The following is a 16484-nucleotide window of genomic DNA, read 5'->3' as shown; positions in this document are numbered from 1 at the left end:
CATCGAAACACACATTCCCATTTTGAATGGAGTCTCAAAAGATCGCAGGAAGGTTTTGGGAATATCCATGACTAGAAGGTGGTCGTTAGAAATAGGGATGTGGTATTCTCCAGCAATTGTAAACTCTGGAACTATTTTTCTTGCCGCACGGTATTAAAGAAAATAATACAAAGCCAAAGCCAACCTAATGAAGAAACATTAAAGCCACATATATTTACATTTTAAATTATATCCTTAAAACTAGTAATGAGTTGAATACGGAATTCCCATCAGAACAAATTCGGTTACCTTTTCATTATTTCAGACTGGAATCCCCTCTGAAGGTAATCCTAAATTATTTTATGGAACACAAAACGTTTACTTAACGATTGAGAACCATATTTATTGCGCGATGAAAAAATGTTTATTGGTCTATAGAGGGAACGGTGCGTGGGCTAATATTTTTGATAATATATTTATATGTATTTATTACAAATATTTTTCCGACTTTTTAACAAAAGTTGTCACGGGTTTTAAATATTTTCACGTAGCAACCGTGTCTCTAAAACTCTTAATGAACTCAGTGAACACTTAATTTACTTTTCAATTGAATACGCAGTAAACACTCATATCTAATCGAAGCTATTTCACTTTCTTGGCTGGCATCTACTATTGACAGACCTCATCGGGATCTCATCAATTATGATTTTTATACCCGGTACACGAAGAGCTTAGGAATATTTAAGCTTTGTGGATGTGGGTAAGGAAGTGAAAGAATAAACACTAGAACATAACAAAGCTCTCTGGATCTTCTTTACCTCTTTATTTTGTTCCCCATATCTCATGACAAGTGCGAGCAAAATTGAGAGAGATCACGGTAAGATTTCCCCGTACCCAAACTAACGCACAAATCAATTCGTCCATTTTACTAACGGCGATAACAAAAGTGAGAAAAATCATTCGGCACTCATTGGCTTCGATGCCAATTCAGGGGCTGACGTAATTATAATTGCGCATACTTACTCGTAATATATATATTTTATTAGTCATATAAATCAAAGGCTCACGCGTGCATAACTTATACTGACTGTGTACCCGATATATAAAAGTTGGCTCCCAATGTTCCCACTCGTTTTGTACGGTTAGGTTTTTTAGGTTAGGTTAGGTTTATTTATTTATTTAACTTTATGTGATCAAATTTGGGCTTGCGCTTTTCCATTTAACTGGAGTATGTTAGACCTAGTTTTGAAGAATTTCGCATTTACGAAAAGCCAATGAATGCTGCTATCAATCGGGTCGCACAACTTTGTAGCTTAAGCTAACCTTTGCCTTCCCAATTGGATTGCTTGAATGACAGCCTCGGTTGCAATTGTGAACATTTTAAATTACAAAACAGTATTAAAGAGACATGCAAATTATTATTTTACTATCTATAGATAATCTTAGACGGAGGAAATGACAAGAAAAATGGTAGAGCGCAGGATGCGTTGATGCACGTCAGACATGTTTTCAATTCATGACTCTACGTTTTTTTATTTTTATTCTCATCTTTCGCTGCGTTTGTTGAAACCAACGTCTTCAAATAGGTCGTATTAAAGTTTAAATCGCAGCAGCATCCTCGACAACGACAGCATGCTACTTGTCCCAAGGAAACATCCTCATCAAGTGCAAACGCTTTGGCTCCTGCCACGCCGTCTACGACCTCTTTGAGCCGGATTTTGTGGGTATGGTATCACTTACTCAACGCCATTCTTCTTCCGACCTGCATGTCGGCCCAGAGGCACTTAGCTGCTCCTCCGTAAGCTCTTTACAGGCCGCTAAAACTGACACTCTATCGCCACTAGTTCGGCCCCCAGCACTATCAACGTTGTTTTCCATAAAACTGAGGAAAATTTCATCCTACTCCGGTATTCTGGGCTTTCCCGTAACAAGAAATTAAAAACCTTAAAAGCACATTACTTACATTTTCGTTACCGACTCTTTACCAGTGATAGGCAAACCCTGTATTCTTCCTTTCGACACCCTCACAGGACAACACATGGATGCTTTCACTAAAAGCAAAAAATTATCAGAATTCAGAGCTAAACAAACTAGTTGGAAAGTTTTTTAGTTTGAGATGGTTTTTGTTTTTTTTCTTTTCAGAAAGAAGCCTATTTCATATTTTGATAAATTTATTGTTTGGACTCATTTTGATGAAGCAGAGTTGCCAGGCTTTATCAATCTACATCTACTGTTGTCAAAGAACAGAAATAGAGTATAAAATTTTAAAATTTTGATTTAACTGATATATTTTGGGATTAGTATTGTAAGAAAATGGATTCACAAAGGAGTAACCGCTTTCAGTTACTTCGTGACGAAAAAGGGGACAAATCGGCACGGCCGAACGGCAAAAGGATGACAACTGAAAAACCAAAACAAGCTGCCAACACATTAAAGCAAAAAGGTAAAAATGAAACTTTCATCGATCTGAAGACGAAACAAGGCTGGCAAAGAAAATACAATGGACCAAAAGGTTACTGGATTGGAGGAGCCGTGAGTACCAAGGGGGCGTCCACGATCAGCGCTGCACTAGGAGAGGATCGCAAATCTGGATTGGACGAAAAGGGAGAAAGCGTCGGAGAAAAGTGTAATGGTGTCGTTGCCCGCACTCCACTGACGGTGGGATGGACCCGACTCGGATCAGAAGTTTTAAAGCAGAGCCCACCATCCCCATCCCCTCCACAAGGCGAAGAGCAGAAGCAACACACTCCCGACAAGGTGGTCGTCCAGCAGCAAAAGGTCCGTACTAATATCCGCACAAAAGTCCTTCCCAAGGCCGATGCGCAAAGTATTGCCGATAACCTGGAAACTCCACTGAAGGGAGGATGGTCTCGACTTGGATCGGAAGTTGTAAAGCAAAGGCTAGGCGAAGAAAAAGAGCAGCAACAAGGCCGTTGTAATACTTTTACTGATACAAAGGTCCCTCAAAACGACAAGGCGCGGTGTAACTGCAACAAATTTTCCAGGCCGTTGGAAACTAGCGACACCAAAAGTGTGTTAGCCACAACCAGGCGCCCCGTCTTGGTCACACAGCGCGCCGCCCGTCAGAAACACCTCGAGAACATTGAGGTGAACTTCTTCGTTGGGAACTACGAGCCTCTTGGCCCTCCCTGCGGGACCGAGTGCCCCAAGGTCGATGATGAAATTCAATTTCCGAATCTCCCTCTCCCACCTTAGTGCGTGCAACGAGGACAAATTTGAAAATGTAAAAAAAAATTAATAAAAATAGTGCACATATTTGATTTTGTTTTCAAAGGGATTGCTTTAGTGGTGATCGTGGTTTGCCGTGGATAAAGATTGGTCACTTGGTGGCGACAAGAGAGACAAGACATGTTGGGTATAATCGTCAATGCAACTTTGCATTGAAACAGATGTTCTAAAGAATATGGATTCTGATTAAGTATATTATATTAATTATGTATATATATATCGCCCAAGTCCCTGTTGAGGGTTTATCTGGCTATTAGTTACTTGAAGTTAAAAACTCATAACACGGATATAATTCGCGATCGTACAAGATAAATTTGTATGAAGGCTTGTCACAGAACATACTATAAAGAAAATAATATGGCTAGAAGGGACCTAGGCCAGATGATTGAGGTCAGAGGATCTATCTGCCTGGGTATACAAAATTCCGCCCCTTTGATATATTTCGTGTGAACTTGTGTGTCCTTATCAATTAAACGACTTCTGTTCTCATGTATCACAAGATCTTTGATAAGTGAAGTTCCCTTATCTTTTCTCCACATTAAAAGCCTAAGCTGTTTGTCTTCCCCAATCAATCTAAAAGCTTCTCCTAGAGCTTCCTTGTCAGATGAAATTCTATATGTTTTTTGCTGGATCTCTCAGTCATTGAAAGAATCTCGCCTTAAAGCTTTTCTGTTATCCGTACTGCCATTAACTGCAGTGATGGGGAACAGCGTAAGTTTTCCAGCTGCAGTTGTGTTTTCTTTTCTTTCTCTCTCTTTCTGTGCGCCTTTTTGTTTTTCCTGTTTTCCATGCTATATTAAATTGAACAACTTCTGGGGAATCAAAAACATAGTAGATGGACTGGGAGGGCGTAGAAAAAGCGAAAAAAACGTACGTCTGAAAACTTTTTCGCGCGACCTGCACTCTGTTTCGCTCTCTCCTCTCTCCAAGTTTGCCTCTCTGTCTATCTTTTTTTTTTGTTGCTTTAATTACCGCTGGTAACACACGTTAGCTGTCACGTTCAGGAGCGGACCACGCTGCAGGAAGGCATTGAAAGAGATGGAGAGGGGCTGGATGCTCTGGGGATTGCAAATTAAATGAAATTCTAGAAAGTTGTTCATTTCATGGAACCTTTCAGAATGGGTAAAGACGGCTCCCCCAAGTAACTATCCCTTAAACTGGGACCAAGTCCTTAAATATCAATTGATTAGGCCTTTTTTAGCACCCATAACTGACAACTTGATTAGTCTGAATCAAAATCAAAATGTATCCCAAAAAGTAATGCAACCAATTAGGGAGATTCCACTGTGGGACTCGGTCTTCTGCTGTTGAACATGTTGAATGCATCGACAGAGGGGACGGACAATACAGTTTCGGCTTGTTAAAATTGATTGCCCGGACCCAGAACGAACAGCCAGACGAACAGCTACTTAGGCATGTCACCTTTTACGGGTCTGGGCCTTGGATCTGGAATGAACATTGATTTATATTTGTATTGACACATCGGGCAACTGACCCCACCCCCAGGCCTCACACAGCTCTCCTCGTTGTTCGCCTGTCGCACAAATTTGTCCTTGTCATTGTTTTACAAGAAGTACTCCTCCTCCGACTCACACAAGGACCATTCAGCACAACCCAAATAAGTGTAGAGAAAAGGCAGCTGGGGAGCTGGGCAAAGAGGAAGAATAAAAAGAGCTTACTTAATCGACTTTATATACCCTTTAGAGAAGGAAAACGTGCCCTAAAATTAACATATTTCCATGTAGAGGCGGCCTTTCTGCTTTACAGCTGAGTAGATACGGGACTGTTATTTAATTTGAATGATATGACGGATTTATCGAAAAGCTTGAACAAAAAATACCAAATATTTACCCAATATCTTGATTTATTGCGTGGCAATGGCAATGGCAATCGCGGCCACCTCTTCTGACTTTGGCGGCTCAGAAAATGTACGATAAGGGATCTAATAATTAGGTAGAAGTCCACTTCATTGAATAAAATTCAAAGATTTATTCATAGAATCGTGATGGCTGGCCTCACTCTTCACTGTTTCATACAGATTTCAATACAATGAGCCATAATCAAGCCAAAAAAGGAATTTTGGTACACTCACGTGCACTAACGTGAAAGATAAATATACGTTTTTTGGGCTTTTGGTCACGCCCACGGACAGACACAGTCAGTCACACTTGAATAGTCTCGTTTCCGTGAACTGAAATTATTTCAAAGTTGACACACGAAATTAACATTTATAAATGCCGGAAATGTGCACCATAGACCCCATCCACTCCTCTGCCCATTCCGCCCGGCACGGTGCGGTCAGAGGAGGAGGCGGAGAAGGAGGCGGAGGAGGAGGAGGAGGAGGAGGCAGAGAAGGAGTCGGAGAGGATACCATCTGGCTCTGGGCAGGAGGAGCAGTTTGTACACAATAGCCATGCAAATTGGACACCACTGCATCAAACAGTTCCCACTGTCGTAGCCGTAGCCGGCTCATGTTTGTGATGTGTGTGTTTGCTTAACTTGGTCATCAAGTCAAAAGAAGAGCAAACTGGTGACCGACAAAGAGAAAAAGCGAGGGAGAGAGAGAGAGAGAGCGAGATAGTGGCTTTTCCTGGCTTTCGCATGAAAAGAATGACCTACAGAGCAGGAGAGTGTGCCCCATACGAATCGTTTGGTTGGCAATCCTACGCATGTGTCCGTGTGTGTTGCATGCAACCCGACTAAGGGTCTCTTTAAAAGATACGAGTCCACTGTGGTGTGGGCATAATTTACCAAGGACTTCCTACAATTCAAATTACTGGACGATTGTTAATCAGCATAAGCTGAGATACGCTGTAGATCATTTTGAGAACTCCTTGACTCCATTAAAAACAAGTTCTGCAGTCGTTTTGCATCTTTTAGAGAACCCTTTAGATAACCTTTAAGCCGGCAGACGATACTCATTAATGGGGAATCTGTTACCCATCAGAATATGTTTGATTCGGCTATGCAAATGGATGTTTCCCACCAACCAACTCGCGAAAGTCTAAGGGTCGTTTAACTAATTCGCATTGCCGTGATTCCACATTAAAACGAGGGGGAACGTTGTGAGTTGCTGCGGACACCGCAACTCTAAGGTTATACCCGATACTAAGTCAGTATGGCTCTCCTCCGGCAGACGCCGCTAATATTTAACGACACGACAAAGAGTGCGTGCGAGAGAGACAGAAAATCAGTCTGAGCGTGACGTCGGGCGCTGCGTAGCCACTGCAAATTGATTTGTTCCTTTTGGCTAAAAAAATGGTCTGATCTGATCCAGATTCAGCAATCTAATAGATATGGTCATTATCTATGATTCTGCGTTTTTAGTTTTCTCAAATCTGCAATATTGTGGATGCAACAGATTTTCGTCCTTTGTGGGGGCGGATGGGGGTGGGGCGAAATTCTGAGATATACGTTTTATAGTGACATCTTAAAGGAGTGTGTGCACCAAATTTGGTTACTCTAGCCTTAATAGTCTCTGAGAATTGTGGTTGCCTCAGATTTTCGTCCTTTGCGGGGGCGGAAGGGGGTGTGGCGAAATTTGGACAGGAAACGGTCAAGGTCCGATATCACAGGAGTGTGGATACCAAATTTGGTTGCTCTGGCTTTTATAGGTTCTGAGATCCTTGAACTCATATTTTGCAATTGGCAAAACCGACCATGAAACCTGTGTGTTAGAGTGAGACAGAGCGAGAAAGAGTGAAATTGTTTTCGTGATTCTGGCTGTAATAATTATACGATCTGGTTCAGATTTTGCACTCTAGAAGATATAGTCATCTTCTACGATTCTGCGTTTTTAGTTTTCTCGTATCGTCGAAATTGTGGATGCCACAGATTTTCGCCCTTTGTGGGGGCGGAAGTGGGCGGGGCAAAGTTTTGAAATATTTTTGGAGCAGTGACATATCACAGAAGTCTGGATCCAAAACATCGTTGCTCTAGCTCTTATAGTCTTTGAGCATTAGGCGCTGAAGGGGACGGACAGACGGACAGACGGACGGACGGACAGACAGACAGGGCTCAATCGACTCGGCTATTGATGCTGATCAAGAATATATATACTTTATAGGGTCGGAAACGATTCCTTCTGGACGTTACACACATCCACTTTTACCACAAATCTAATATACCCCAATACTCATTTTGAGTATCGGGTATAAAAAGTTAGGCACAAGTCAATCACATTTGGCGACATTTTGTGAGGTGTTTGCCATTTTGCTTGCCCGAGGTGGAGGACTTTTATTTATAGCTTCCATCAGCGAACGATGGCACCAACCTATTATTTCCGTGTCGTCCTGTCAACGTCGACATCAAGTTGACATACGAATGGCAGGGAAACACCTGCTCCAGGACCAAGCTGAATATTCCATTTTCCATCGCCATCTTCCAGAGCCTAATGATGCGGCAGAGCACTGAGATGAAGACACAGAGGCGGCATCGGAATCGGCATCGGCATCGGCATAGACTCCGGCATCGCAGTTCCGTGTTTGTTTGTGTAAATACGATTTTAATTAAATGTAAATCACATTGTTAACCCTCATGCACAAAAATGGAGAGAGGCCGTAGGATGCCAACAAAAACAGCAGCAGCCAAAGAAAGATGCAAGGAAAAAGGGGCGGAGGTCGCTGCTTTACATACCCTTTTAGCCGCAGCTCCTTGATAAATAACTGGCTTGCTTTAGTGCCAGCTATCAAAGAGATAGTGATCCGATCTACATTTTCTTGCCAGATATCATCAGCTCGGTGCCACTTGCTGGCACAGAAATATATTATAGAACGGATAAAATGACAGTTGCCAGTCGGCAAATTATGCACTATACATATTTTTTCCGGAAGCCTCTGGCCAATGCCTTAGCTCCCTCAGAAAGGGAATACAAAGGGCGTGGGTAGGCAGCCATGAAAGTTTCTCGACACAGAGACGCAGCGGGGAGGCCAACACTAGCGCCAAATCGAACAAAAGGTCTGCAGCAACAAAAGCCAACAGGATGGAGGATGGAGCCAACAACCAGAAAAAAAGCAACGAATATTGCTTTCGCATGTTACACTCGTACACGCACTCCCTGCCGCTCCAACCATCAAAGCACCCAACCACAAATAGCAGAGAACCAGATATCCAACGAAGCCAGAGCTGCAAAGCAATGGCAAAACCTTCAAGAGATTATTAATTAATATACAATGCAACATAATTTCTTTACACTCACGCTGCACGCAAGAGAAAAGAAAACTCAAGGACCTTTCCGGCACTAAAAGACAGGATGTGGCAAATTCTATTCATATTATTTTAACATTCTTACTCCGATGAAGCACCGACTAGCTTAGTGGGTCTGGAGGTAATACACAGGGAGCTGATCCCGTCTATCCCAAAGCCAAGCTGCTACAAAGGCAGAGCTCGGATGCCGATGGCAGACTGACAGGTGCTGCAGACTCGTAGCCCATTACTCAACGAGGTGGGCCAGCATGTGATCCTCCAGATCAGCAAGCAGGCGAGGTCTCAGAGGAGGAGGTGGACAGCGACCTGATGGGGGCAGTCAACACGTTGGGCGTGGTTGAGCCAGCCACCCATGAATCTCTCCAAATTTCTCTGATTATAACAACTTCTACCCACTATCGGTTAGCAGGAATAGAAGCGCCGTACTCGTACGAAAGGGAATCTATTCTTACCTCATGTCTCATTAGAGCACTGGCTATGACCTGGCTATTGTTGATATAAAGTAAAGAAAATCGACTGTTGGTAACATCCTGCTAAATCGCATACGACAGGCCCGCACCACTCGACGAGCTACGGAGGTTGGTGGCAGACGCAATCTCCAACTCATCATTCCTTCATTCCGCCGTCAAGCCCCGGTATCAACGATACTTATTACGGAAGTGTGTCCATCAAACCTTAGTTGCATTATCGAACTCAGTCAGATACGTGATTGAGGGGAAGAAGTGTAGCTCAGTTTTAACGCGGACAAGATGGACCTCATCCTCTTTACCATGCTGTACACTCCTCGCTGGTGAAACCAACTCTGCTATAAGAAGTTTCAGTGTGGTGGCAAGCTGCCGAGAAGAGAAGTTATCTTTTTTCCACACTTCTGCTTCCATGCAAGCTCAACTTTAAAGGCGATCCTAAAAATTTTGTAGGTTTGTTATCTCTAAAATGTATTCATTTTAATGACTTGGGCAGTATTCTTGTACCTAATTTATGTTTTCGTTTTAATTCGCTATTTCGAATAAAGCCAAAAGAGTCCTTGGTTTTTATCAAAATATGGTCTATGGAATTTAATATACCACTTATACTTAATGTTTCCTCATTCCTAATGGTTCCTCATTACAAAAATGTCAAGATATGCTCGAATCTGTTCAAAAACAATTCCTCATCTTTGCCTTCCGCGGACTTCATTTTGAACCTTCTAGACATCTTCCTTTTTATGAGAGTCGGCTGCGTCTAATTAACAACCGCTTTCTTGAAAGCCGTAGAGTTTGCCATGAAACTCCCTTTCTCCACAAACTTCTCTCTGGTGAGGTGGAATGCACTGCCCTCATCAGTCTTATTCCCCAGTCTTCTCAACTCGCTCTAACTACTCTGACCATGAATCTTTTCGTAGCATCGGGAAACATGTCGCTACAAGGATACGCAAACAACTCAATTAGCAGGGACATGATCAGTTTATCTGACAAGATGATCCCCCAAGTTTTCCTCGACGTCAAAACAACGTTATTTATGGCACCTGACCTCGCATGTATGTATATTTAAAATTGTTAATTATTTTATTTAAATTATAATTTTAATAAACGGTTCAATTTATAAACACAGTTGCATTACAATTAAAATAAACAATTAAAGCTAGTTGGTAATCGAATATTTTAGGGAAATGTGGATACACACATTTACATACTCTAAAGAGGATCGTTCTTAACCCACAGTTTTTAGTTAATATTCGTGGGGCTTTTATTTATTATAAGGTTTAATTGATCATTTTTAGTTGTCGTTAATAATGTTAAGTAAATGTTGATATATGTACAGCGATTATCGTTGCATCGCCCTTTTTTCTGCCGATCGTCGTTGTTGAATAATTATTTCTCGTCGTTGTTTAAAGGAACGGATCATCGTTGCTCGTCATCAAATTTAATAATTTTTATGAATATTCTTCTAGTCTAGTCTCGTGACAGCATTGCCCAACCATCCATATTGATACTGATGATGAAATTGGTATCGCATCGAAACCAATTCAATGGCAATAGGGCGTTGCCAGGAGCGATAAGGGAGCCCTCAAAGACGGATAGGTTTCGAGATGTCCTCGTGCACCTCGATTCAGCTGTTGGTCCCCCGACCTCTCCCTGCCGGAGTCATTCCAGCTGGCTTCCACAAAAGGCATGCGGCATTGTCATCCTTTATATGCCGTCAAAGTGAAAATCCATGCGAGAAATTATGTGTCAAAGTTTCACTTTTGATATGCCAAAGCATTTTGCGTGAGTCAGGGAAGGATAGGGCTGCGGTGAGTGGGTAGTGTGGGATGATGTGGGGTGATGTGGTGGATGTGGGGCCTAGAGTTGGGAGTTTCCCGAGCTCGAGCTCATGATGCTGGCATTGCAACGTGACACGCTCCACTGACGCACTGACAAAGACACATTTGCGGACCCCGCCCCGACCTCCTCAACACAATCAAGATGAGAAATGGCACTGGGTGGATGGATCCCGTCTGCGGACGTTGGGGCAAAGGGAGGTGACTGACTAAGTGGATGTAGTGGGGGTATTGGGGGTAGTGGGCGTGCTACCAATTACTCGAGTTACTGGCCCAGTGCATGTCCGGGGTCCGTAGTCTATAGGATGTCATTGGAACGTATCCTGCCTTTTAGCCTTTCTCCTTTGCTAGCTTTTTTATCTCTCACCCCCATACACTACACACACACACACACACACACACACCTCTCTCTTGTTCGCTCTCTCTATATTTCTTTTCTTCCTACTCTCTCAATTAGTTGTGCGTTGTCTTTGCAAAAGACGATGTCTCTCTGGTGCTTCCTCTTCCTATTCGACTGTTTCCTTTTCTGCTGCTACTCGTATATCCTTGGACCGGCGCCAGGTCGCGGTCCCTGCCCACGACCTCATTTTTCCTGGGGTATATCGAATCTGATAATACGAGAAGTTCTGTAGTTAAATTATAATTAAAATCAAAACAAAATCCGACGTAAATAAACTTTAAATTTTATTTATTTGATGTCAGGAACCGCTTGCAAAGCCGAGTCCGACATGAGATCTTAATAGTCCTAGCTGCCATGCCAGGGCCATAGGCTATACAATTATTTAAATGTATGCCATCTACAATATCTACAGATAAACTTGTGTAAACTCGATGGAGCAGCAGAGTTTTCTTTAAATTAAGTTTTTAGATGTCGTGGTATGTGTAAACCATATCTTTGTTCCTTTTTGATATTCTGTCATTAGTTGTATGCCTTCTGTGGAGAGATTGCTTAGGTATTGGGTGACATTTGGGTTTTTGAAGGTTTTTTTGTTTTCCTTCTTTATAGTTGAGTGGCCCAATCGGAGCCTGGTGAATTTTATTTGGTCGAGTCGCTTTCTTTGGTGCTGTCCAAAAGTTGAGTAATGGGATGTGTGTGTTGTTGGCTTTTACATTTTTTCCTCACAAGTATTGCATTAAGTGAGCAAGCTGTTTGTGGACTGGATTGATGTATGTTGTAAAAATCTGTTAATGTCGTTTATGTTTCTGTTTTCTGTGTAAGAAATAACGATTTCCCTTACACTTTTAAAATGTATTTCACTTATTACTTTTTACTTTATTTCAGGAACTAAAATACTGTAAAAAGTACATTGGACCTTGCACTCACCCGAACCCCGTGTCTTCAATCTGACCCCGTCTTGAATCCAACTGACTTGTCGAGCCCTCGCAATCGTTCTTATATACGCATCTTACGCTCTTTCGGCCCCTACAATATACCACAATAAACAATATGTACGCTACTCGTACTAAAAAGCTTAGTAGCACAAGACACAATGCCTCTAAGGGGCATTGGACATGTCGAAACTCACTCGCTCTTTCTTGGCCCTACATTGTCAGGCACTGGCATCTTTGCTCGTTCGCTAGTGGCATCATCATGCAAAGCACTGTAATCTACCCTACTTTACAGTTGACAACCCAAAGAACGTGCCCTGCCCTACCCTACCCTGCCCTGGCACTGGCACTGGCACTGGCCGCCATCTGTCGGTTGCGGTTGCGGCCCCAGCCTCAGCTCTGGCTGCGGACCTGGTACTATTCCTCGCTCTTCTGCGAGGTGCACTCGAGGCAGGACTCGACTGCAGTTTCGGTCGAGGCGAACGGATCCCATCCATCTGCCTGCTTGCCAGAGTGCCTTATCACTGTTTGTGCACTTTCCTTAATTTGATTCCGCATTTGGCGCCCGGGCTCTGATTGTGTGTCTTTGCCCTAGATTTTGGAGCCTCTGGCCTGGTTAAGACTGCTATCTGCTGGTCACCTTAGATGGACGCGTTACCGTTGGTCAAAATAAGCCAATCGAGACTCAACTTCAAATTGCCTTCCGAAGTCTTTCCATCGGAAGTTTTGATTAATCGCTGATGAATTTCCGTAAATAAATTTATGTATAATGGATTGATTGATAAGGGACTTAATTGATTGAATGTTTCAATTAAATGAAATAAAGACTGAACTTACGATAGGCACGATGGTGAGCATTCGAAGTAATTAAAGGTACATTTTTGTTGACTTCCGTTGCATATTTTATTGCTTAATTGGTCGCACATCAACAGTTCACAGACCGATAGAGTTTTACTTTCTAGTCTATGATGGGATTCAGGATGTCTGTAGGTACATATGTATGTAAATCGATATCATTCATTGCGCCTTGCTCGATGGTGATTCTCTGATGTCCGATCTTTTTATCGTGTCTCAGTTTTCGCAATCAATCGATCTTTGTCCTCTCTGAATTATGTCAATCGTTCCTATGTCCATGCCTCCAATTTATGTAATCCGCTGCCGCCTCAGACGTATGCCTGCCTCCCATTGACAGGCTGCAGAATTTATGGGTGCCATTAAACGCAGCATTTTCTCTTCGATTCCCAGCACCTAATTGGTAAGGGAACCCAAGCGACTGACATGCAATTTATAGCCCGTTCTGGTAATTGACAGACACTCCTGCTCCTGCTCCTGCTCCTGCCCCTTCTTCTGCTTCCGTTCCGTCCTGCTGCCGCCTCCCAGCTTGGCTGGATGCTGCTTCTGTTTATTAATAAATTGTCACTTGCATCGCTGTTTCAGACTTGGCCCGGCTGTTGGGGCATTATGGCTGATTGCCACTTGGTTGGGTGAGAAACGGGAGCAAGATGGGCAGATGAGGAGGATTCTCGCTGCCAATTAGCTGCCATCATGGTTCGCACTCTCGTTTCGGCATCCAGCTGTAGCTCCATCGTTCGATTCATTGGCTAATCCTTGTTAAGCTTCATCGAAATTGTATCATTATCATATCGAGAGCTGCCATTTTTGGCTTTGGCTTACACAATGGCTACGCTCATCATCTGATGCTGCTGTGGCTCTGGGTCTGGGTCTGGGTCTGGGTCTGGGTCTGGGTCTGGTTCCTGTTCCGTAGCTGCGGCTGCCTTGGGTACCTGAGGGAAATCTCCATCTCTGTCATTCGCCTAACGTCTCAATTCAATCTGTATAATGCTGTTGCTCCAACTCCAGCTCCAGCTCCAGCTCCTCCCGCTTCGATTTTGGCGTTAACAAGTTTTCTTCTTATACTTCTTTATACGCTCCGTGCGCTGGGTAGGATGTCGGATGTCGGTTTTCCGTTGCTGTCCGACTCCGGACCGTCCGGACAGTACGGACAGACTACTGGCTACGGTCTTCAGACCTCTGCAGCAACTTAAGCTGCTTATTATCCCAGGGGGTTTGCTCGTTGGCAGCGTGCAGAGGGGGGCAGAGGATACACATACACATACACATTCACAGCCTTGTTGAAGAACTAATTGGATTTCTTTGAACAATGGCCAACCATTGTACATTTTATCTGGTGTTGCCGAGCGACTGTGGCCCGGAAATTCAATTGTCAGTTTGATTAATCCACGGATAAGTTTCAGACAAATAAAACAGGTTTTAATAATAAGGTAATTAATGTATGGCAATGTCCTTTAAGCAATAATTTAAATCACAGTACTCGATCAATGCAACTAAACTGACGATATCATGAAACAACTTTTGTCAAATATTTTTGACAGCTTATAAATCCTGAAAAATTTCTGAATTTATTTAATCTACGAGTACAAGCCGCACAGCGAAACCATAATTCAAGAGATCGAAAAGTTTCGTGAATAAGTCTATCCAATGGTTTCCCATTTTTTTAACTTTTTTTCAAGACTGGCAGCTCCAGCTTCCGAACAATGCAAATGAACACTGAAAGCGTGCTATTGTCTTCCTTTGCGCGGGGCTGCAGTTAATCTATCGAATAGTGTAATGAAATCTCCATAATAACTGCTGGCCGGAAGGAAGGGAGGCAGGGAAGCAGGATGGCAGGAAGGCAGGAAGGCAGGGTCATCGATAGCCAGACTCCCTTGAACTGTTTTCCTTAAGCTCGAGTGTAATGGGCTGAAGTGGGCCGGCACCACTTGAACAATGCCGGAGAGCAATAATAGAACCGAATCGCTTGTCGTTGCCAGGGGATGCATTTACAAGCGAAAGAAGCGGGCAGAGTGCGGGCGGAGTGCTTGGACTCCGCCTCATCACTTACGGTTAATTGTGATGGGAACGGGCGTAAAATGCGCACATAATTCATGCCACCCGGACTCCGACTCGGACTCGGACAGCAGCAACAGCAGAAGCAGAAGCAACAGAAACCACTGCCAACGAGCACATTTATAATATCTTAGCGCAGACTTTCAAGTGGCGCCCACAGAAAATTGGAATCTTGTGCTGTGGCGTCCCACCCAAGGGTATATTGCGTCCACTACATATATACTTACATACACGTGTACATACATAAGTACATATGTTCTTTTTTGTTGTTGAGCATAGGAGAGAGTGGTGAGGAGAGCTACTGCACTGCTTGATTGGCCCCAATAAAATATCCTTTTTCCGTCGGCTGTGGTGCCGTTTTTCCTGCCCATAAGAGATAGGTTCCAAAATAAGAAAAATATGTAGTTTTAATTAATTTAATTTAATTTTGCGGAGAGTTGTACACAATTGTATTGCCAACCGATGCATACACACACCTTTGATTAGAGTCATCACGTGACCGTAAGGCGTGTCATTGCCAAAGTCATCGACTACATTAAACTGTCATCACAATGTCCTCGATGACGCGTACTCCAAGGTAGGTGGTACATGTGTGTTGCAAGTACTCAAAACAATAACAATCATGGCCGATTTACCGATTAGGCCACAATTAGAAGATTAAGTTTTCATGCTCAATGGTCCATCGTGAAGACGAATTTCGGATTTTCCGCGACTGCTTTAGTACATTTTCTTTGGGGTACATACACAGAAGTCGAAATGTGGCCAAAGTTGGAGCTGGAGCTTTGAATCTGGCGGGGGCATCGCGAGTCGGACGTGGTCGAGCACAAAATTCAGTTAATTAATCATTCGGGCCGAAAGTAGTTTGGTGCTTGATTTATTTTCGGCCATAAGCAGCTACCGCCAACAAAAGTTAAAGTTTTTTATCTTCCGCCAGGCAGAGATGGCTGGCTGGCTGGCTGGCTGGATGGCTGGCTGCCTGAAATGTCCCTTGGGGTGGGGGGGCAAGGCACTTGGCCAAGTTATTAAAAAGCCTTCACATTGAGAAATACAAAGGAATCGGTGAGCGGGGCAAGCGAGAGGTGGGGGAAAGCCGCAGCGACAGGAAGTCACTCCAATCGGTTGGGGGGAATGGGAGGCAGGGGCATACGGCTAGTGAGTCGATTAATTAAACCGCAAGCGTTTAAGCGGCAAACCGCTTGCGGGGTGCAAGCGGGGAGCGGGGTGGCAGACTGGAACGCAGCGTCAGTCAGTCAGGTTTACTTTAATTTGACTTTCCACCTTCCACCGTCCCTCCCACGTCTCTCCTTCACTCTCTTTCACGCCCACGTCCACATCTACACACAAGCACCACACCCGCATCCGACGCCTGTCGCCGCTGCTGCTGCTGCTGCCGCTGCTGCTGCTGCTTCTTCCTGTCCCATCGCGGCAGAGGCAATCAAATTTCGTATTAATTATGTGCTTAACCAAACACCTCACACACACTGGGGCACGTACGCTTATGCAAAGAGAACAACAT

General features: G+C 43.6%; 1 protein-coding gene across 1 annotated transcript; it reads left to right on the top strand.

Annotated features, from left to right (window-relative positions):
- The first annotated feature begins 686 nt into the window (after positions 1 to 686).
- Positions 687 to 3246, top strand: LOC6600407. Its single transcript, XM_002025405.2, has 2 exons — positions 687 to 739; positions 2122 to 3246. The coding sequence occupies exon 2, from the start codon at positions 2293 to 2295 to the stop codon at positions 3193 to 3195; it is 903 nt and encodes a 300-aa protein (XP_002025441.1). The 5' UTR covers positions 687 to 739; positions 2122 to 2292; the 3' UTR covers positions 3196 to 3246.
- The last annotated feature ends 13238 nt before the right edge of the window (positions 3247 to 16484 follow it).

This window comes from Drosophila persimilis, unplaced genomic scaffold (genome assembly GCF_003286085.1).
Source record: "Drosophila persimilis strain 14011-0111.01,24,50 unplaced genomic scaffold, DperRS2 tig00000766-arrow-arrow-pilon, whole genome shotgun sequence".
Taxonomy (NCBI): domain Eukaryota; kingdom Metazoa; phylum Arthropoda; class Insecta; order Diptera; family Drosophilidae; genus Drosophila; species Drosophila persimilis.
Note: the sequence above shows the minus strand (reverse complement) of the source record. Positions and strands in the feature narration are given on the sequence as shown.

Bases quoted from the DNA above. Each gene is read 5' to 3' on its own strand.
- LOC6600407 (XM_002025405.2), top strand. From the start codon at position 2,293: ATGGATTCACAAAGGAGTAACCGCTTTCAGTTACTTCGTGACGAAAAA.